The sequence below is a fragment of the Perognathus longimembris genome, chromosome 17, assembly GCF_023159225.1.
Source record: "Perognathus longimembris pacificus isolate PPM17 chromosome 17, ASM2315922v1, whole genome shotgun sequence".
Classification (NCBI taxonomy): domain Eukaryota; kingdom Metazoa; phylum Chordata; class Mammalia; order Rodentia; family Heteromyidae; genus Perognathus; species Perognathus longimembris.
This window is the reverse complement of record NC_063177.1, coordinates 17,443,295-17,467,211: the sequence shown is the minus strand read 5'-3', so window position 1 is coordinate 17,467,211 and position 23,917 is coordinate 17,443,295. Positions and strand designations below refer to the sequence as shown.

At 41.4% G+C, this 23,917-nt stretch overlaps 1 protein-coding gene across 1 annotated transcript in view; it reads left to right on the top strand.

The window, feature by feature from the left end:
* The window catches only part of Vps53 (VPS53 subunit of GARP complex), a 124,545-nt gene that overhangs the window by 13,266 nt on the left and 87,362 nt on the right, over positions 1 to 23,917 (top strand). The window contains exons 3-7 of the mRNA XM_048367241.1: positions 1,761 to 1,810; positions 3,649 to 3,715; positions 18,331 to 18,417; positions 21,467 to 21,582; positions 23,650 to 23,769. Coding sequence (XP_048223198.1) covers positions 1,761 to 1,810; positions 3,649 to 3,715; positions 18,331 to 18,417; positions 21,467 to 21,582; positions 23,650 to 23,769 — 440 coding nt within the window. The remainder of the gene's footprint in view (positions 1 to 1,760; positions 1,811 to 3,648; positions 3,716 to 18,330; positions 18,418 to 21,466; positions 21,583 to 23,649; positions 23,770 to 23,917) is intronic.

Sequence of the window (23,917 nt, the reverse complement as noted above, 5' to 3'; positions counted from 1 at the left end):
CCCGCCCAGATTTTGCTGGTCCTTTTGGAGATGGAGTGTTGTAGACTTTCTGCCCAGGGTGGCTTTGAATTGTAATCCTCTGAATTTCAGCCTGCTGAATAGGTGAACCACCAACACCCAGTCAGAATATATAAATCTTTTTCTTTTTTTTTTTTTGCCAGTCCTGGGGCTTGCTTAGGCTCAGTGCCTGAGCACTGTCCCTGACTTCTTTTTGCTCAAGGCTAGCACTCTACCACTTGAGCTACAGCACCACTTTCAGCTTTTTCTGTTTATGTGGTGCTGAGGAATTGATCCCTGGGTTTCATACACGTTAGGCAAGCACTCTACCACTAAGCCACATTCCCAGCCCCAATATATAAATCTTAAGTGAAAAATTTGATACATTTTCATAAAATGAAAACAGCCATATGAGCACCATAAACATCTTCAGCAGGCCTTTCTTGCCTCTTCACAATCATTTCTACTCCTAAACATAACCACTATTTTGTTTTTTAAAATAAAAGAAGTTTCAACTAATTTTGGACTATAATTGCAATCATATAGTATATACTCTTGGTTCTGGCTTCTTTCGTTAGTAAGGTTTACTCATGTATGTGTTGTAATAGTTCACACATTTTCTTTTTTTTTCTTTTCTTTTTTTTTTTTTGCCAGTCCTGGGCCTTGTACTCAGGTCCTGAGCACTGTCCCTGGCTTCTTTTTGCTCAAGGCTAGCACTCTGCCACTTGAGTCACAGCGCCACTTCTGGCCATTTTCTGTATATGTGGTGATGGGGAATCGAACCCAGGGCTTCAAGTATACGAGGCAAACGCTCTTGCCACTAGGCCATATCCCCAGCCCCACACATTTTCTTTACTGAATTTTATTTTAATTTTTTTGTAGGTCATGGGGCTTGAACTCTGTGCCTGGGCACTGTCCCTGAGTTCTTCAGCTCAAGGCTAGCGCTCTACCACTTGAGCCAGAGCACCACTTCCAGTTTTCTAGTGGTTAATTGGAGATAAGAGTCTCATGGACTTTCCTACCTGGTCTGGCTTTGAACCTCGATCCTCAGATCTCAGCCTCCTGAGTAGCTAGGGTTATGGGCTTGAGCCACCAGCTCTCTATTCTCTACTGATTTTGTTATATGAATTTGTCATAATCCTGTATACAAGGGGTTGGCAAAGTTTCTGTGAGAACATAGATAATAAATGCCTTAGGCCTTGTAGCCAGGCAGTATTGCCTTAACTCCAGCTTTGCCTTTGTAGCTCAAAAACAGCCACTGGCAGTGTGTAAATGAATGGACATGGCTGTGTTCCAGTTATTCCAGTTAAACTTTACAAAAAATAGATCCCAACTATTGCTTTTCTTTAAAAAAATAATTGACATGGGATCATATTGTAAAAGTTTTTAAAATTCCATAAATAGAAGAAATCTAGCTAGGTGGGCGCTGGTAGCTCACACCTATAATCCTAGATACTCAGAAGGCTGAGATCTGAGGGTCACTGCTTGAAGCCACCCTGGGCAGAAAAGTCTGAAACTGTTACATGTAGTTAACCAGAAAAAAGCTGAAAGTAGACCAGTGGCTCAAGTGGTAGGACACCAAAAAGCCAAGTGAGAGCATAGGGCCTTGAGTTCAAGCCCCAGTACTGGCACAAAAAACAAAAAGAAAGGAAGGAAGAATGGGAGGAAGGAAGGAAGGGGGAGAGGAGGAGGAGAAGAAGAAGGAAGGAAGGAAAAAGAATTTTAGGTGAATTAACAGCTCTGTATTCTCTTCTTTATCTTAGTCTCTGGCAAATATAGATGACGTCGTGAACAAAATTAGACTGAAAATAAGGTAAGTATCCTCATATGATTGTTAATTAAGGAGAAACTTATTGTTCATTTAGTTAGTCACTTGCTGAAGTACACTATTCTATGAGAGCACTGAAATCTCAAATTAAAAGAACAAACATAATCACCAAGTGTAAGGGTATAAGCCTACAATCCTCAGGAGGTTAAAGTGGGAGAATCTCAGGTTCAAGGTCAGGCTTGGCTACATAGCGAGACCCTATCCCTAGACAGACAAATAAGGTCTAGGATTGTAGCTCAATGCTAGAGCATTTGCCTAGCATGCCTAAGGCCATGGGTGCTAATCTCATCACCACAAAACAACAAAATAACATACAATAACCTTGTTATTCTGGTTTCCAGATGAATCCTGTGGTAAGCCACTTGATTCTTTGACCAGTCTTCAATTATTCATTTTAAAGGAAGGGAGCTTTCTGTTCAAAACAGCTATAAAAGGAGACAAAAACAATATTTTTAATGGCTCTATTTCCCTAGTGGCTTTACCTTTTTTGTGTTCCCAAGGAACATTTATGGAACTGGACTTAGATTGTCCATCTGTTGGTTACCTACTAGCTAACAATGAATGATGGATGGATCAGCTAGTTGACCTGAATGATGGTCTAGGATTAAATATTGTGATAGCTAGGATTACAGGCATGAGCCACCAGTGCCCAGCCTGCTTTTAATGTTTAGTGAAGGAAAACATCCATTTTGAATCCAGGTAATGAGTTTTTTCCCTGTAATCTCTGGGTCTTTTAGTGTAGGCCTCTGCCCAGGAATGTTTTGTTCCATTGGTGCCTTAAGTAGCAAAAAAGATTTGAAAGACTGCAGTTAAAAGACAGGCCTGGGCAAAAAAGTTCACAAGATGGCTTCTCAACCGTTAAGAGCTGGGCCCAGTGGCATGAGCCTGTTATCCTAGCTATAGTGAGAAGCCTAATATAGAGGATAATGCCCAGGCATATGCCAGGCAGAATGGGAGACCCTAGCTCAAAAGTAATCGGCAAAAAAACAGGACTCAAAGTATGGTTCACCTGTATAGCACTTGCCTAGCAAGAATAAGGCCCTAAATTCAAACTCTAGGACTACCCTGCTCCTTCCCCCCCCCCAAAAAAAAGGGAAGAAAAAGCTTCCTTGTTGTTTTTGTTGTACTTTAGCTATAACAATCCTTGTAGAGACTTCAGTCCTCAGTTCCAAGGTTTGCATAGAAATGGGAAATTCCTTGATAATTCAAAGATCACTTGTGGTCTTTTCTACCTTTTTCACTACTATACCATGAGTGGATTCTTCAAGTGAATAATGAAGCTGACTGACACACATTCCTCTGGTTGAAGGGCCATTCAGTGGTCTATGTTGAGCAACAAGGGAAAGAGGATCTGGAAGCCAAAGATCTGTCTCATCCACATTGCATGTGTATGAGCACTTACCCCAGAGAGTAAGTGCTGATTTCATATATCATCCTGGCTCCTTTTAAGGTCATGGAGGAGGGATTTTGTTGGGGGTAATTTGAATTTTCTGGCTTATTCCTGTAAAACTTCTGCAACTTTGTCATTTCTGATTTACTCCATGAAGAACACTGAAGTTTTATTTGTCCTTCCGGATGATTCTGAATATTGAGTAAAAACTGCCTTTAAAAAAAAAACAACACAAAAAAACAAAGTTGACTCATCAGTCTGTATTAGGCTTGGCTTTTCTTAGGCTGCTGTTGCTGCCTCCTGGATCCAAGGCCTCATTCTCAGATCACTCAGGCCTGGTGTTAGGGATAAAGAGATACAGTCTGCAGAAATTTTGGTCCTCCTGCTGTAGAGATCATTTGAAAAATTTGTAATTTTTAACTTGTTTTGCCAGGAGACTGGATGACAATATTCGAACTGTTGTAAGAGGTCAGACAAACGTGGGGCAGGATGGAAGGCAAGTAAGTAACGTATTCTTCCATACTAATCACATTTCCTTAATTCTTGACGAAACCCACAACCAGGTGGCAGAGCACTTGCCAAGTACCTTACTGATCCATCCATGTACAGCATGACCTCCCACACCATAGCAGCAGTAGGCTGCCTAGGCCAGTGATGAGATCCCACCTGTGTCCTCCAGACCCGAGTCATGTGGGCTGGGGTCCAGCAGCCACAGTAAAATAACTGCAGTCTCTTTGTCTTTCACTTTAGTGTCAGAAATCTCTTGTGCTTTCCTTTATTTTGTGTACTATGGCTAAATCAAATCACTGCTTTTATCTATCAGCTAAGTTGGGAATTTTGCCATTACTTTTCTACCACAAAAGACAGTACATCTAACAGCTACAATTCTTTCTACCTAACTTCTTTGGCCAACAGGTAACTGGATTCCTTTCAGAGTTTTATGGTTCTTTCCAGATCTAGGGCTGTTGTGAGGGACTAGAGGGACAAAGCAGCACATGAGGAGGGGATAGTCCTCAGTGACTAAAGGGCCAGATGTTATCTATTAGCCATTTTCCTTTTTATTTGGACTCAATTCTTCTGTTAGGTGTTGTATTTCAGAAATTGCTGTCATAACAAAAATGCTGAGCAAGCCTTTCCTCTCTGGTGTCTGGTCCTCCCTTTTCAATACAGATTCAGTCAGGGTCAGAGTACAGTGTTGCCATTGCTTCAGTACTGTTAATGTGTCTTCTGACATTTGCTAGTATAGCTAACTTCCAAAAATGTTCATTATGCTGCCCAGATTTAGGGGAGCATACTGTACTGTTTTTCCTCTGCTAATGGATCACAGGTGTTACAAGTCTCTTTTTCATTTTCAGTTTTATCTAGTTATCCTGCATTGTGTGACTTTGTTTCACTCTTAATAGCCCCATTGCCCTACTAACTAATAGTGAATCTATCTTCTTGGTTAGCACCTCAGTGTTTATTTATAGACACGTTAGTTTCTTAAAATGGCTCCAATTTCCTGAACTTTGCATGGTCTTAGTTCCTTTTGTTTTATTCTTGTCTACTGAGTCTAGAAGCACTGTATCTCTGGCCAATGAATCCATGGAAACATGGCTTTTAGAGATAATAGTGTGCCTGCAGAGCTCCTCATTCTGCTGATTAACTTTTCCTAATACATGTCTGATCATATCATCAACCTCCTTAGAAACGTCACTATTTCCTGGCTTATTGGCGAGATCATATAGGTTCTTTCGCTTGCTGGCTTCTCCCATCTATAAAGTTGATGTTAACTTCATTTGTGCTATATCTACCCTGAAAGCCTGGTGTGCCACATGCATGCACTGTGCCTTTGCTCCCATGCTGCGTGCTTGTACCTGGAATGTTTCTTCTCTCTGCAATAAAGCAGCATAGTGAATGAGCCATCAAATTTTTTTTGTTGGGTCATGTGATACGTAGACAAATGGACAGACCAACAGACAAGATAGATATCAATAATAGCACTCAGGCTCAGAGTTCAAGCCCCAGGACTGGCAAACAAATACAACCAACCTTGGTTGCTTGCATTTTAACATTGGTCACAGAGTAGTAGTATTGGAGAGTCAGTCAGTCTAGAAGTGGGCAGGTGGGCTGTAAGAATGTTGCTTTCTCCCACCTTCATATGGTAATGGGTTACAGGTTGCTGGTGCAGGGAGGTCATATTTCAGAGAGCAAGAACACATTTTCAAGAATGTTTAGATAGCATTTCAATCTGTAATGGAATTTTGTATTCGTCTCCTTAGAACCCAGACAGAAAGGAAGCCCAGAAGAAATAATTGCTTTTCCTGTCATCTCCTCCATCTGTCTTTTCCAGCAGTTTGTAATGCAAGCTGAAGTGGAGACTTTTTTTTTTCCCAGGGAGCTTTGGGTCCTGTCCTTGTCAACTCCCAGAGTTGAAAGCTTTACTCTGGCTGGTGGTTTACTAAGGGAGTCTCTTTCTGACTGGCACAGCATTGGAAGAATTGTGGATGTTCCAAAATATTGAGTTTTGTAGGTCAAGAGGCCCATGTTCCCCTATTCCCTGTAACACAGAAAAAGTTTGCTGTCAGAACTCGCTTCTTCAGCTTCTGGGCAACCTCAGGAGGAGCCTGGTAATATGGACAAAAGGAAGCTTTCTTCTCATAAACAGATGTGCATTCTAGTCTGTTTAATAAGGGGAACATGCTTACTTAGTATTGATGGTACCTTAAAAGGCATTTTTAGCAGGAAATGTCTTTTAAAAAATTATTAGGAGAGAAGAGATAATTTAGAAATTGAAGATACAATGTGGCCATCTCTTGAAATTTCTGAAATGTCTGGTTAGTACTTCCTGGTTAGTACTCTGCTAACCATTTTACAGTCCTGGGTCTCTTGTAACCAGAGATATTCTTACAGAATTAATATGGCATCAATTCCTTTTCATTTTGTACGCACACGCGTGTGTTCACTTTGTGCGCGCATTTGTGTGTGTGCACATGTGTGCATGTGCACATACGCATGCACATGCACGCATGCATGCATGCTGGTCCTGGGGCTTGAACCCAGGGTCTGCTGGGCCCTGTCCCTGAGCTTTTTTACTCAAGGCTAGTTTTCTACCACTTGAGTCACAGCTCTACTGCTGGCTTTTTAATGGTTAATTGGAGATAAAGAGTCTCACGGATTTTCTTCCCAGGCTGGCTTTGAACCATGATCTTTAGATCTCAACTTAGCTAGGGTTAAGGCATGAGCCATTGACTCCCAGTGTCCTCTCCACTTTTATCTATTGAAATAATCAGTCTAAAACTTTGATTAAATGCCCATATGTTTGAAACTTTGTGGATAAAATGAGTCAGTTCAATCAAACAAGTATATGATCTGATACTATGAAATTCACATACCTTCCCAAGAATTAAAATAGACAGCTGGAAGGTAAGTAGAAATTGCTGTGAACAGAAGAGCCAGTTAAAGGAAGAAGAAGCTGGCACATGAAATATCAAGAATGGCTTGACTTGGATAAATTTCCAATAAGTTTTCTGAGAACTACCAAGATTGCCTTTTTAGGCTTCCAGCTAGCTACATTACTAATTTTTGTCTCCTCTAGTGCTGTATCCATGTTGAAGCTCTTCGCCTTGTGCCCTCTGCTCCCATGCTGTGGATGAAATGTTTCTTTTCTTTTCTTTTTTTTTTTTTTTTTTTTTTTTGGCCAGTCCGGGGGTTTGGACTCAGGGCCTGAGCACTGTCCCTGGCTTCTTCTTGCTCAAGGCTAGCACTCTGCCACTTGAGCCACAGCGCCACTTCTGCCATTTTCTGTATATGTGGTGCTGGGGAATCGAACCCAGGGCCTCATGTATATGAGGCAGGCACTCTTGCCACTAGGCCATATCCCCAGCCCACGAAATGTTTCTTCTCTCTGTGGGAGAATATCACTGATATAATAGCTCAGCAACTAGGTTTCCATGTCTTGAGTGAATCTTGGCTGCAATGTGATCGTTTCTTTAATGAAAGCTTGAACAAGGTTTGAGAGGTGAAGAAAATTATTGCCCTCTCAAGTTCTGCTCACTAAACCTTAATTTGGAAGAAGCATTGGATAATTGTCATGCAGGCTTCCGCCCAGTTCAGGAATTCCTTAGATAACTTCTCTGACAATTCATCATCTGGTAGAGACATGGATAGTTACAGCAATGGGGAACTAGCTCACTACTTTATTGGAAATAGTGAGAGACTTCTTTGTAACCCTCCTTGATCTTGATTCTGGCAGCTAAGCCACTGTATTTATGCCTAATTCCTTTTCCTTATCACAGCTGAAATTTAAAATAGTTATTAGGTTCCTTTGTAAGGTTCCTTTTCTAACCTGACATTTTAAGTTTCCTTAACTTTCGGATACAATTTCCTGTTTGATTTGCTCTGGTTAGCAGTTTGTCTGCATCTCTCCTTAAAATGTGTTTCTCAGGAGTAGACATACCATGTGGACAGACAGAGGGACAATTCACCTATTTATTAAAAACAAAGAGGGGGCTGGGGATATGGCCTAGTGGCAAGAGTGTTTGCCTCGTATACATGAGGCCCTGGGTTCGATTCCCCAGTACCACATATACAGAAAATGGCCAGAAGTGGCGCTGTGGCTCGGGTGGCAGAGTGCTACCCTTGAGCAGGAAGAAGCCAGGGACAGTGCTCAGGCCCTGAGTCCAAGCCCCAGGACTGGCCAAAAAAAAAAAAAAAACACAAAACAACAAAAAACAAAGAGGGGTCCTTCAGAAGATCTGCCAACTCCTTGAAATGAATTATAAAGTATTATTTATTTATTTTTGGTTGGTTGTGGGCACTGTCCTTGAGCGCTCTTCCACTTTCAGCCACAGCTCCACTTCCAGCTTTCTGATGGCTTATTAGGGAGATAAGAATTCCACAGACTTCCCTGCCTAGGCTGGCTTCAAACAATCTCAGCCTCCTGAGGACCTAGGATTGTAGGCATGAGCCACTGGCACCTGAATGAATTATAAATTTTTTTTGGCCAGTCCTGGGCCTTGAACTCAGGGCCTGAGCACTATCCCTGGCTTCCTTTTGCTCAAGGCTAGCACTCTGCCACTTGAGCCACAGCACCACTTGTGGTCTTTTCTATATATGTGGTGCTGAGGAATTGAACCTAGGGCTTTATGTATACGAGGCAAGCACTCTTGCCACTAGGCCATATTCCCAGCCCTGAATTATAAATTTTTATATATACAGAAATGATTCTGGAAAGAGATTCTCTAAGGAGTCAAAGGTTCAAAGCCACTTGTTTTACACTGTTCTTCTATTCCCTAGGATTTGGTAGAATTTTTGGCAGCCATAACACACTCTTGCCTTCTGTTGAGCTGTCAGTTATCTGCAACCCTCAGGTAAAGACAGAATGGCAGATGGATGCCCCAGAGATAAGAAAGCAACATAAATGGCTTTATCAAGCTAGTAAGCACTCCATATCTACCCACTGGGGGAGTGAATGTCCTGTCTGAAGACAACAGTCAGACATCAATCTAATATGACTGTTGTCATATCTGAACGAAGACTTGGTATTGCCAGATCTATCAGTTTTTCAAGAGAAGCCAGAAACCCAGACTTTTATGTGCCTCTCCCAATTTTCAAATATTGGCTTAGTGTTTTTCATAAACACTGCAAAAGCCAAACAAAACACATCCACGGGCCAGCAGTTTGCAATACTGCCCCGTCTTTTTCATGTGAACTTTATTTAAACTTTCTCCTCCTTTATTTGTGTGAGAGATTCTTTGAAATTAAGTGCCAGACTTCGTGGGTCTCAGCCTTGGTTTCAAACCTTGCTAGGTTTGCTTGATGACTCCAGCCTATTGGCCTGTTGGAATCTCAAGGGCCTCCCAATTTTGTCTTTAGCAGATATCCCAGATGTGCCCTAAATGTCTTCATTCAAGTTATAGATGGAAAGAATGATAGATCAGGATGGGTTCAAAGTTCTGTGGCATGTCATTAGAGCTTTCCTATTCTCTTCCTCACCATCAATGAAATGCCTGATGTAGAAAATACAGCATTTCTTTAGTCCAGGGTAGAGTTTTCTTATCTTTCTGTTTCAGTTTTCCCCAGGAAAAGAACCAAATTAGTAAAGCATATGTCTTCGAAATTATTATCTGCTTTTCATCATGTAAATTAGCACATCACCTCATTCAAGCAATCGAGAATACAAATAGTGTTTTCCAGAACTGAAGTAGATAGGTGGTGGTAGGACCTCATACTTTTGTCATGATCTCCATTATGTGAGAACATGGATTTATTATCAGCTCACTAGCAGGAAGCTTTGTGTTTTTACCCTTCATCACTTTAAATTTATCCTTTTAGTCATCTTCTCTTGGGAAGTAAATGAAGCCCATTAGTTGATAGAAATGAAAGAAAATAATGGCATTAAGTACTGAGGCTTAATGTTGAAACGTTGGCTTACTGTTTTGCAGGGCCTTGTGCTTTTGCTTAGCTTCATCGCTCAAGGATGGTGCTCTACCCGTTGAACCACAACTATACATCCGGCTGTTTAATTGGAGATCAGAGTCTCACAAACTTTCTACCTGTGCTGGCTGAGCTCCTCAGTCCCAGCCTCCTGAGTGTCTTCTAGGGTTACAGATATGAGCCACAGGCACCTAGCAACATTAGTTTTTAAAAACAACAAGTGTGCCAGTAGGGGTGAGCCATCAGTACCTGGCTCATCACCATGTCTCTTTCTGAAATTTATTTGTTATTCCCACAGAAACTTTGTAAGCATTAAGAAATAGCTCTTCTAGTTTCCTGTTGCCTTTAATTTCCATTCTATTCCTATGAATTTGCCTATTCTGTGTACTGCATATAAGTAGAACGTAACAATTTTGGGCCTTTGGTTCTACTATATTTCATTTACAATGACTTCAAGGTTTATCTGTATTGTAGCATGTATCAGAACTTTATTCCTTTTTATGGCCGAATAATAATCCATTGTATGACTCGTCTTCCTTTGTTTTTTTATTTATCAGTTTGTGGATGCATGGCTTGTTGCCTGTTTTAAGGTAGTCTGACAACATTGCTGTGAACATTGGCATACAAATAGCCATCCAATCCTTGTTTCAAGGAGTAGAATTACTAGATCATATGGTAATGTTAAAAGATTTTTAGGGGCTGGGAATATGGCCTAGTGGCAAGAGTGCTTGCCTCGTATACATGAGGCCCTGGGTTTGATTCCTCAGCACCACATATACAGAAAATGGCCAGAAGTGGCGCTATGGCTCAAGTGGCAGAGTGCTATCCTTGAGCAAAAAAGAAGCCAGGGACAGTGCTTAGGCCCTGAGTTCAGGGCCTAGGACTGGCCAAAAACAAACAAACAAACAAACAAAAAAACAACAACTACTTTCGGGGCTGGGGGTATGGCCTAGTGGCAAGAGTGCTTGTCTCGTATACATGAGGCCCTGGGTTCGATTCCCCAGCACCACATATACAGAAAATGGCCAGAAGTGGCACTGTGGCTCAAGTGGCAGAGTGCTAGCCTTGAGCAAAAAGAAGCCAGGGATAGTGCTCAGGCCCTGAGTCCAAGCCCCAGGACTGGCAAAAAAAAAAAAAAAAAGATTTTTAAATTTAAACTATTTGGAAACATTGTATCCATACTGTAGTGAACTTTAATATACTTACATTTTTAGGTAAACAAAATACATTAACACAAGAGTACTTCTTCCTTTCTTTTCATTCATTCCATACAGACTATGTTTTGGAGAGACTGTAAATTCTTAAGTTTTGTATTCAGTGCCTAATAATAGAGATGGCTCTCTCCACAGCAAATAAAACCACACTGAGCTTTTCTTTTATTTAGTTAACAAGGCCAGCAATTTGACTATTTCCTTCCTGACCTTAGAAACATAAGTCCTACTTGTCTGCAACATGATTATTTAAAATAGTTTTAGGGAAATGTATGCCAAGAAGGAACCCTGGGGTTTGTTACTTTTCTGAGCCATCTCCATCTCCATTGGCGTTCTCCAGGAGCCAAGAAAGGAAGGTCAAGCATATTTTGCCATCTCCCTATTGCCATGTCAAAGGCAGGCATGAGTTTATTTAAACTGGAGTCTGTGCACCTAAAGAGGAAAATGGCATCCTTCACTACTGTGACTTTTGTGGCTCTTTCCCAAGTCACTCTTGCTTTTGATTGCTGGTAGTTAGGGATTTGATAAATAAAATTCCATCTTCCTTTTCAGGTAGTACATTTGAAAAATTGCAATATTTCTGCTGACAGGGCAAAGCTTTTTGGATTTCAAGCCCTTGACACAGATGTCATTCAGATACGTGATAACAATGGATAAGAATTTGAAACTCTGCCTTCACATAAGAGTTGGCCTCTTTGGGGGCTGGGAATGTGGCTTAGTGGTAGAGTGCTTGCCTAGCATGCATGAAGCCCAGGGTTTGATTCCTCAGCACACCACATAAACTGAAAAAGCCAGAAGTGGTGACGTGGCTCAAGTGGTAGAGTGCTAGCCATGAGCAAAAGGAAGCCAGGGACAGTGCTCAGGCCCTGAGTTCAATCCCCAAGACTGGCAAAAAATAAAATAAATTGACTTGGCCTCTTTTTTTTCCTAAAGCATTGAATCTCTGACCTTTTATTCAGCAAAATCAGCTGAGGCTTTTGCTTAAACATTTCTTTCTTCCACCTTTTATTCTTCTACCAGGGAACCTGTGACTAGGCTTTCATACCTTCTCTGCTCCCAATTATTTCATGGCCAATGAATTTTAAGATGTGGGTGATAATAGATTTCGGCAGAGGCTCTGGGAATATGGTCTAGTGGTAAAGTGCTCGCCTTGTATACATGAAGCCCTGGGTTCAATTCCTCAGCATCATATAAACAGGAAAAGCCAGAAGTAGTGCTGTGGCTCAAGTGGCAGAGTGCTAGCCTTGAGCAAAAAGAAGCCAGGGACAGTGCTCAGTCCCTGAGTTCAAGCCCCAGGATTGGCAAAAAAAAAAGATATAGACAGAACTTTAGAATGTAAACGTTTAGTCTTGTTGGGCGTTGCTGAATGTGTGCCTCATCTTGTGATGTTAACTTCTGGCTGTCTGCTAAAAAGCAATAAAAAAAAATGAGCTCTTTGGTTCACATTTTCAATGAATATGGTATACAGAATCATAAATAAAAGTAACTTGTGGGCTGGGGATATGGCCTAGTGGCAAGAGTGCTCACCTTGTATACATGAAGCCCTGGGTTCGATTCCTCAGCACCACATATACAGAAAATGGCCAGAAGTGGTGCTGTGGCTCAAGTGGAGAGTGCTAGCCTTGAGCAAAAAGAAGCCAGGGACAGTGCTCAGGCCCTGAGTCCCAGCTCCAGGACTTGCCACACACACAAAAAAAGAACCTAGATAAAAGTAACTTGTGTGGAACCTTTAAAAAAAAAAATAAGGTGAGAATTACTCCCTTTGCTCCTTACATTTTTTTGGTTCACAAACTTGGAAAGAAGGCCTTGATTTAAATAAAACCTTTTTTATACTCTAGGCTTCTGAATAGAGGAACCATTGTTAACAATAATCATCCATGGGCATCAACCTGGCATCTGACCAGGGCTGTCAATCCTAGAAGGAGCCTGGGGTGTTGTTGGACACAAGGAAGCACGATCCTGTACACATGCAGCCATCTGTGGCTGAGAAAGGCCTGTAGCCTCTGCTACTGTTGAACATCATCATGGGGAGTGGGAAGCATTGTTATTTTTGCTGAGCCTTCTTAAAGTACCTTTGCCCCAGATGGGGGAAATGCCCTGTTTCCATAGCAACAGCTCTCAGTGGTGCCAGGCTAGCCAGCAATATCAGAGGGACTTTCCATTAATAGAAGCTACTTAACCCTAGGTGCCTACCTTCAATAGGTGTTGTCAAGGCTTTGTTTAGGACCCCTCCAATGTAGCCCTCTGCTTTCTTGAGAAGTTGCTTACTTAGCAAATGATGCTGAATGATTCTTTATTCCTGCCTCTGGCCTCCAAAGTTCTGGGATTACAGGTGTGTATCACTGTTTCTAACAAGCACTCCCTTTTTATTTTACTGAAGGAATGGTCAAACATTTAAACTTTTTCTTAAGCATTTTTAAATTTTCAACATGATTCAAAGTGACATCTTTGACCCACAAATCATTCTCCTGAAATACCTTCAGGTACTGAATATTGCCAGTTTATTTACAAAGTTGTTTTACAAAAAGATGGATCAACAGCACTCAGAAAGATAGTATGTGAAATACTGCATTCCATCATATTAATAGCTGCCATTTAGTCAGCTCTTTCTTTATAAATCTGAAGATAATACCAGTTTATTCTGCCTTAAGGAAAACAGATTATTTGAAAGGATCCAGCTGTGTCTTGTTTTGAAGGAAATTGAACAATCTGATTGTAGGAAGACAAGCTGGGCTTGTCAAGTAGCTGAAACCCAGGATTAGAGTGGCACTCTTTGTCATTCTGTTTCTGTGACTCTTCACATGTTGGCTTAATTTCTCCTTAGAGATCACACTTACCCCACCTATCCCTTGCCCTTTTTTTGGTATGGTATTGAGGTTTGAAGTCAGGGCTTTGTACTTCCTAGACAAATTCTCCGTCAATGGAGCCACGTCGCCATTGTGAGTCTCTTCCTTTACTGGGAGCCTCACTTCTGTCTAACTCATTCTCACATCTTTTTTTTCTTTTTCTTTCTTTTTTCTTTTTCTTTTTCTTTTTTTTTTTTGCCAGTTCTGGGGCTTAAACTCAGGGCCTGAGCACTGTCCCTGACTTCTTTTTGCTCAAGGCTAGCACTCTGCCACTTGAGCCACAGCGCCACTTCCGGCTTTTTCTATATATGTGGTGCTGAGGAATTGAACCCAGGGCTTCCTGTGTACGAGGCGAACACTTTACCACTAAGGCATATCCCCAGCCCCTTCTTTCTTTTCTTTTTTTTTTTTTTTTTGCCAGTCCTAGGCCTTGGACTCAGGGCCTGAGCACTGTCACTGGCATCTTTTTGCTCAAGGCTAGCACTCTACCACTTGAGCCACAGCTCCACTTTTGGCCTTTTCTGTGTATGTGGTGCTGAGGAATAGAACCCAGGGCTTCATGTATAGGAGGCAAGCACTCTTGCCACTAGGCCATATTCCCAGCCCCTCATTCTCACATCTTGAGATTTACCTCACCAGAAAGATGAGTTCATTCCCAGTTCCAGTTCTGGAGAATTCACAGAAAATCTCTGCTCAGCCTAGCTTGAACAGCTGACTGTAAGAATACCAGGAGGGAAGATTGACTGGTAGGAAGAAGGCTAGGTCAGCAATTCCCAGATGTTCACTGCTGAACCCTGTGTTCCTTCTTACCTAAAAGTCTTAGAGATAGGTGGTGGTATTTCTGTTCTAGAAATTATGTCACAATCCCTCTTAGAGGTCAGTTGGCCTGACAGAGTTCACACAGTTAAATGACAAAGCCAAGCCTTACATCTCAGTCTGCTGGTGCAAAAATCCTTGCTTTTAACTGATATAGTATGTTGCTTTTCCATGCAATAGAAAAGAAAAGGGAGCCAGAAAGTAGGTATAAATGTGGAAAGTGGAAATAATAGCAGAATGGTAGAAAAATCCAATTTTCTTCCTTGTAACTGTGATTCTTAGCACCTTATTTTTTCAAAGAATAGCCTAATGCTATGCCAGTTCTTCTGAAAATGAACAACCTCTCCTCTTTCCTGCAGTAGCAGCAAAATGGAATCTTAGCTTAAAATCTCCAAGACTTCTTGGGGGCTATAGGATAAATTCAATATAATTCTCTGATAGAGCAAACTACAAAATTAGATGCATCTTAGAGCCAGAGGGGATGTTTATTTCTCAAGGCATTTCCATTGGGTCAGAGCCCTCCTGGACACAGGTAGCAGACGACAGGTCTGAAAAAGAAAAGAAAAGGGCTGGGAATGTGGCTTAACTGTAGGGTGCTTGCCTAGCATGCATGAAGCCCTGGGTTCATTTCCTCAGAACCACATAAACAGAAAAAACCGGAAGTGACACTGTGACTCAAGAGGTAGAGTGCTAGTCTTGAGCAAAAAGAAGCCAAAGACAGTGCTCAGGCCCTGAGTCCAAGGCCCAGGACTGAGGGAGGGGGGGAGGGAGGGAGGAAGGGAGGGAGGGAGGGAGGGAGGGAGGGAGGGAGGGAGGGAGGGAGGAAGGGCCAGATCCCCTGCTGCTTATCTTCTGTTCCCATGACCTTCTATGGCTTTTTGAGCCTATTCATGGTTGACTTCTAAAGGCAAGGAAAGTGTAGGGTAATGGTTTTAGAAATATGCAGATATTCTAACAGGTTTTGCTAATTTTGGAGGCTGTCTCATGAGTTGCTTCGGACCTCCTAATTATAGATTTCTAGTTACCTAAGAGAGTCACTGTAGTAACAACTGCCTAATAACATCATCAGAGCCATATTCCTGTCTCAAGTCAGACTCCAGGCAGAGGGAAAAGCTCAACGTGGATTGAAAGCAGACATTTTAGAGTGATTCGTTCTGTTTTTAATCCACATGCAGTTTGGAATGGAAAAGTAGCCACATTCTATTTTAAAGAGTGTCTAGGGACAGTGCCAGATTCTTTCTTTCAGCACATTTTCTGGTAGTAAAAGTATTTTCGTATTTGTTAAAAAATAAAATCCTTTGGTAGGTCTTATGGTTATTGTAATGTCAAAAAGTCTGTGTTATTGGTTATTAGAGGCCAGGTAGCAAATATTTAGAGTATAGGTTGAGAATGGACTTGCTTGATAGAGTGACTTTCTAAGGAATAGTTTTGACTCTGGAAAATGAATTACATTACATTCACCCACTTTCATACATTATTATAACAAGCCAAAGTATTTGAGCCTGAAAAAATTTTGGCAGACTGTTTATCTTTCTTGAAGACTGTGAAATTTAAGATTGTGTGAATCTTATTTGTTTTCTGGAAGAAAGAAATGGTAGCTTCAGCAGAGACAGTTCTGGTAGGATGCCAATTTGAGAAGACAAGACTAGGGTAGGAAGGAACTTTTTCTCTCAGAAAGGACGAGGCAAACATCTGCAGATTTACATCTCAGTACAGAACATGGCCCATTTTGCCCTGCTAACCAAATAGCATATGTTTTAGGGTGTTTGTTACTGTGACATAGCATGACCTACATGGCAGAAGTCCATGCAAGCTGTGCCTAAGAAGGCCAATCCTTTCTAGTGGTCAGCTGCCTGCAAAGCCCCTCTATGGTGCTTTTTCATACCATAACAAAATGTGTTCTAGAAACCTCCAGTGGGTTCAGGACTCACTCACCCTCTTGCCGCATTTCTGGCATTAGACCTCATGTTAGCCAAATAGCTAGTATTGCTACAATGTGATGTTGAGCTTTTGAACTGCTTACTACTCGTGATTGTACCTGAGCTGGAAGAAATGCTAGCTCACCTCATGCAGTGCCTGGTCTCACTGCTTCTACCTATTTATGTACCTTGGGATGGTTTTTTTTTTTTTTTTTTTTTTTTTTGCCAGTCCTGGGCCTTGGACTCAGGGCTGGAGTACTGTCCCTGGCTTCTCTTTGCTCAAGGCTAGCACTCTGCCACTTGAGCCACAGTGCCCCTTCTGGCCGTTTTCTATATATGTGGTGCTGGGAAATAGAACCCAGGGCTTCATGTATACGAATCAAGCACTCTTGCCACTAAGCCATATTCCCAGCCCACCTTGGGATGTTTTTAATCCATTGGAAGTGATTATAGAATTCCAGCTCTGCTCCAGGTTTGGCTACGTCAGTACTGGCGCTTGAACTCAGGGCCTGCGTGCTATCCCTTAGTGTTGTTGTTTTGTTGTTGTTTTTTTCTCAAGAATAGTGCTCTATCACTTGAGCCACAACCCCACTTGTAGCTTTTTGTTGGTTAATAACAGTCTCATGTACTGTCCTGTCTGGGCTGGCTTTGAACTGAGGTCCTCAGTTCTTAGCCTCTTGAGTAGGTAAGATTAAAAATGTGAGTCAGCAGTGCCTGGCCAGTCATTTTTGAGAGTAATAGAGAGCAAGATACTGAGATAGGAATCAAACACTACCTGTCCTACTAACCCAGCATGGCTTGTTGACTTAACCATAGGGCATAGAAAAAAGCCATTCCTGTCCTTGGTCCTTATTCTAAAGCGTACATATAATCCTTGTAGACTGTTAATACTTGTACATCCTACAATTCAAAAACATTTTTAAATGAATTTATACAATATAAACTATGATCACTTTCCTCTTTCCAGCAATTGTGTTGGTTTTGTGATAAGCAGTCATTGATTTTCTTTCATGTTAGAATGCCTGAAGGCTCAACTCCGGGCCTCCTCTCCTTTTCCCTTTTCCCTTTCCCTTCCCTCCCCACTTCTCCCCAAGTATATGACATGTATTAGGGACATTACATGTATAATTGAAAGAGTGAATGAAATGCTGATTGACGTGGCCAACACTCTTGATTACTAAAGGAATTCAAGGCAGTAGTTGGGCTGCAGGTCATCTTTGGTCACAGGACTGGAATGTACAAGTGTTCTACATATGTGTTCCTTTAGCACCTGTCTTCTCAAGTTACTCCTCTTCTACTGCTACTCCTACTCACTGACAATACAGTGGGTTGTAATAATTATATGTAACATCCATCTCTGTAGGTTTTCATTTCCATGAGATATGTGGCTCACTATCAGCTCCAAGTGTACCTTTCTAACTTCATTTCATTGGTTTCTAAGTGGGATACTGTAAATGTCTTCAAGATTTGCCACAAATCTGGAATCCCCATACACAGTCCTGAATTTTTTGATAGTGAAATCTTTAAGAACTTTCAAATCCAGAGCTTCCTCTTCCCCTAACAAAGTCACCTCTCTACAGACTTTGATGGTAACTGAGCACGAACACAGAGACAGATGTGTTTGTCCTGTTTATTTCTTGACATCAATAATACATGCAATAATCACTGAGATTTAAATAGTTTAGTTTTAATGTAAAACTTTATGATGCAAATTGGGAGTCCTTAGTACTAACTTGGCTCCAGATGCTTGACTCTGGCTCTCCCTCACTACTATTTTGGTACAGTATAACTGTCAGCCTAAGTGCAGTGAATCAACAGAGCTTTTGGAGGCTGGAATTGATTACAGTATAGTGACTGGTCCTGCCTTGCATTGCTTCTCATTTTTCACTTATTTCTCTTACTGTAGGCACTTGAAGAGGCCCAGAAAGCTATTCAGCAACTCTTTGGAAAAATCAAAGATATCAAAGACAAAGCAGAAAAATCGGAGCAAATGGTGAGTTTAAATTTTCCTAACTTTTTTGTACTTAAATAGCAAGTGTTAGCTTCTCATCCAATCATTGCAATTAGTGGGCTTTTTTCTCCCACTTCTGGCCAGCCACAGTCATCCGCTTTCCTTCCTTCCTTCCTTCCTTCCTTCCTTCCTTCCTTCCTTTCTTTCTTTCTTTTTTTTTTGATGGTGTGGGGATTAAACTGTGCTGTCCCTGAGCTCTTCAGCTCAAGGCTAGTGCTCTACCACTTGAGCCACAGCACTACTTCGGTTTTCTGGTGGTTAATTGGAGATATGCGTCTCATGGACTTTCCTGCCCTGTGTGGCTTTGAACCACCATCCTCAGATCTCAGCCTCCTGAATAGCTAGGATTACAGGTGAGAGCAACAGGCAACTGGCTTATAGCCATCCACTTTCTAGACACCCCTAGGAACCCATTCCTAATCCCATCAAGGGGAGCTGCTGACTGGAAGATTCACCATTCCTGTCTTATACTTGAAGTTATTTATTTATTTTATCTTTACTTTTTTTTTTTGGCCATTATGGTGCTTGAACTCAAAGCCTAGGCGCACTGTCTTTTAGCTTTTTCACTCAAAGATGGCACTCTACCACTTGAGCCACACCTTCATTTCTAGCTTTTTGCTGGTTCGCTGGAAATACAGGTTTCTTCCCTAATTTGTCTGCCTGGGTTGGCTTCAAACTTCCATCCTCAGATCTCATCCTTTTGGGTAGCAAGGATTACAGGCTGGAACCACTGATGCCTGGCTTTGCATTGGTTATTTTTGAAATATGATCTGTCTTTATGCCTAAGCCAGTCTGGACAGTGATCTTCTTGCTTTTGCTTCCTTGTCTCACTGGGAATGACAGATATATGCCATTGCACCCAAGCCATTGTATTTCCCTTGTAGTTAGAATGATAGGTATGTATTACCATGCCTACATATTGGTTGAGATGAATCTCTTTTTTTTTCTTTTTATAAAGTTCTTTTGCATTCATTTTGTATTTTTATATTTTTTTTCAAAATTTTATTATCAAACTGATATACAGAGAGGTTACAGTTTCATACATTAGGCATTGGATACATTTCTTGTACTGTTTGTTACATCGTCCCTCATTCCCCCCTCCTTCCTCCCCCTTTCCCTTTCCCCCCATGGAGGTGTTCAGTTCACTTACACCAAACAGTTTTTTTTTTGTAGGTTTTGGACTGTTTTTATTTTCCTGTGGAGCAAATTTAGATATAATATATATATGTATATATATATATATATATTCAAAAACATTTTAAAAAATTCAAGAGGTTCATAGTACTCTTTGCCTTCATGCCATCTCTGAGCCTCTTGGAAATACCCAGGATAAGAACACAAGACTCATTGAATGTGCCACAAACACCCCCCACCCTCCCTTTTTTTTTAGGGGGTGGGTGCTACTTTGGGGACTTGAACTTAGAGCCTGGGCCCTGTCCCTGGTCTTTGTTTTGCAAGTCCAGCACCCTGTCACTTGAGCCACAGCTACTTGTCAGGCTTTTGTACACCAAACAGTTTTACAAGTATTGCTTTTGTAGTTGTCTTTTTTTACCCTGTGTATCTCGATTTTGGTATTCCCTTTCAATTTCCTAGTTCTAATACCAGTATAGACAGTTTCTAATATACCCAGATAAGATTACAGAGATAGTGTAGATACAACCACAGGAAGGTGATACAAGAACATCATCAATAGTAGAAGCTACAGATACACATGAGACGTTGAAAGTAGTTACAACTGTGATATAACAATCGTTTCAATAACATGGAGTTCATTTCACTTAGCATCATCTTATGTGATCGAGATGAATCCTTAAAATTTCTTCTTAGGCTGACTTTGAACCATGATGTCCCAATCTCTGTCTCCCAAGAAGCTAGCAGTTAATTCATTTGTCATCACTTGCATACTACCCAACATGTTTTCTTACAGACTTATAGCCACATTCTATCTACTATAAATTTATGAAGGAAGCCATGTAACCTTTTTTTCTTTGGGTCTGGTTTACTATACTTAATATAATTTTTTCCAAGTCTTTCTACTTCCTTAAGAATGGTGCAGAATCATTCTTTCTAACTGATGATTAAAATTCCATTGTATATATATACCACATTGTCATGGTCCATTCTTCTTTCTGCCCTTCCTCTCTTTCTTCCTTTTCCCCGCCTCTCCCTCTCTCCTTCCTCTTACTCTTCTTCTTCCCTCTTTCTTTCCCTCTGTTTCTCTCCCTTCCCCCTGACCTCTCTCTGAAATAGGGTTTGATAGTTCTGTGTAGTTAAGGCTAGCTTCAAATTCACTGTGTAGTCCTAGCTGGTCTTGAACTTGCAATCCTCATGCTTCAACATTTGCAATTTGGGATTATAAGTGAGCACCTCCATGCTCAGTTCAAATTAAATTTGGAGGATCCAATTGGAAATTATTGTGATTTTTGTATTATGAGAATGGGTTTTTCCCTTGCCTAAAGAGGGGTGTGTGTGTGTGTGTGTGTGTGTGTGTGTGTGTGTGTGTGTGTGTTGCTTCATGTGCATTCTTTTTTTTTTTTTTTTTTGCCAGTCCTAGGGCTTGAACTCAGGGCCCGGGCACTGTCCCTGAGCTTCTTTTTGCTCAAGGCTAGCATTCTACCCCTTAAGCCATAGCGCCACTTCCAGCTTTTTCTGTTTATGTGGTACTGAGGAATCGAAGCCAGAGCTTCATGCATGCTAGACAAGCACTCTACCACTAAGCCACATTTCCAGTCTCGTTCATGTGCATTTTTTTTTTGCCAGTCTTGGGGCTTGAACTCAGGGCCTGGGCACTGTTCCTGGCTTCTTTTTGCTCAAGGCTAGCACTCTGCCACTTGAGCCATAGTACCACTTCTGGCTTTTCCTGTATATGTGGTGCTGAGGAGTCGAATCCAGGGCTTCATGTATGTGAGGCAAGCACTCTACCACTAGGCCATATTCCCAGCCCTCATGTGCATTCTTATAGAGCAACTTGTAGATGGTTTTATCTTTCTTAACTGTCCTCCTTTTTTTCCTATTGTTTTTCAATATTTAGGTAAAGGAAATCACCCGTGATATTAAGCAGTTGGACCATGCCAAACGCCACCTAACCACATCAATCACAACACTGAACCACCTACACATGCTGGCTGGTGGTGTTGACTCCCTTGAGTAAGTAATTCCTTGTTAGGCCCACAGGAAATCCATCACATACATCATGAAAACAGCTTCTTATCCATAGGTTGTTCACTTTCTAGCACAGGAAAGCTTTACTATCCTACCCTACTTTTGACAAATAGGCCACAAGTCTTCAGTCATTTTTTTCATTACACCCTCTGTAATTTAAAACTTAACAAAAAAGTGAAGTGGTGTTGAAAATGAGGAGAACCCAGAAGACACAGGAAAGTGACTTCAAGAAATGCATCATTTACATGTGGTTGATCTAGACCATTAAGACAGACAAGGTGACTCAGGCCCAGAATCCCTCCCTGTAGCCTCTGTCCTGGCAAGTTTTCCTGTCTCTATTAGGCTGAGTTATACTGTAACCAGAAACCATCTGAGGGGCTGGGAATATGGCCTAGTGGCAAGAGTGCTTGCTTCGTATACATGAAGCCCTGGGTTCAATTCCCCAGCACCACATATGTAGAAAATGGCCAGAAGTGGCGCTGTGGCTCAAGTGGCAGAGTGCTAGCCTTGAACAAAAAGAAGCCAGGGACAGTGCTCAGGCCCTGAGTCCAAGGCCCAGGACTGGCCAAAAAACCCAAAAAACACAAAACAAACAAACAAACAAAAAGCAGAAACCATCTGAAAATAGATCTTTGATGTATCCCTCAACCCACTAAGAAAAAAAGTCTTCTTTCAAAGATGATAGCTTCCTATTTGGCCTATAAAGAGAATGATACCTAAACACATTAGAAATAGTATCAAAAGAAGCTGCTGGTTATTTACTACTAAGCAGTAATCCAAAACCTCCTTTATCAGCATGCCAGTTCCTTTCTGTGGACTACCACAGCCTTAGTGTGAGTCTGCATGTGGACAGAGAAACAACATCTTCAAAGAAATGTAGATATGCCAAGAGTGGAAGAATGAGCTGAACCAAAAAGGAGGAGCAGCAGACTTCTTCCTAAGTTCTTCTGTGGACAGTAGCCTGGGTAGCAGGGGGCCATGGTCCATTCTTCTTCAAGAGGTGATCAGTCAGAACAGTAGGTCAAGGGGACTGGAAGAGCAGTACCCCCATGTTTTTCCCAAGTATTCTGTGTTAGCAGATAAGGGTAGCAACATAACAACATCTTGGCTTGAACTTGAACCTCTCTCCAAATGCCTCTTAAGGAAAGTCATAAATTGTACATTTAATATAAGAGCCCAATCCTAATAAAAATTGTAGACCTAGTAGTCTGTACTTCCTTGGTTGTGTGTAACTGTTAATTTTATCCACATCATTTATTTAACCTTCATTAACCTTAGCAGTAGGGCAAGTAGACATCTATGATATAGTTACTGTCATTGGATCAAAACCTACAGATTTGGGGCTGGGGATATAGCCTAGTGGCAAGAGTGCCTGCCTCGGATACACGAGGCCCTAGGTTCGATTCCCCAGCACCGCATATACAGAAAACGGCCAGAAGCGGCGCTGTGGCTCAAGTGGCAGAGTGCTAGCCTTGAGCGGGAAGAAGCCAGGGACAGTGCTCAGGCCCTGAGTCCAAGGCCCAGGACTGGCCAAAAAAAAAAAAAAAAAAAAAAAAAAACCTACAGATTTGAGTTAACATGTAGATTCATACAAATGTCCCTATGTATGCTAAAAAGATGCTATAGTCCTCAGGGAGTAACATCTCTACCTCTGTTAGTCTTTTAAAAGTCTGCTAGTCCCATAATACCCAATCTAAATCCAGGCTACCCAGATAACTCTCTCCCACCCAGTGAAGATCTATCACCCACACATTCTTTTATAACCCCATTTCATATTACTCATACTTTTATTTACAGTTTAGTTCATCCCACATGTCATTAGTTAGATACATACTGGATTCTCTCCATTCATGAGTAGTCATCTTGAGGACCTGGGCCCAGTCTTATTCACTTTGCTCCTCCAGTGAACACAGCACACAATGTGTATTCAGCAGTAGGTAAGTGTTTATTAAGTCAAATTGATGTCTGTTTTAGAGCCAGAAGAGGTTTTTCTACATCTGCATCTTGTATCCTTAGTGTATTTCTAGTTTTCAACTTCTTATTTCCTTGCAGAGCCATGACCAGGCGCAGACAGTATGGAGAAGTTGCTAATCTCCTTCAGGGTGTAATGAATGTTCTGGAACACTTCCATAAGTATATGGGAATCCCACAGATCCGGCAACTCTCTGAAAGGTAAAACATCATTGGAGAAAATTGTCTTTCTTAAAGGAAAAATGGTGCTAGGCTGTGCTTTGTCATTTAGCTCAGCTTGTTCAGTGTGGAGTTCTTTGTTGGAAGCTGCTCAGTGTTCTCTGATCTTATTTTACACTGCCTTCTTTTA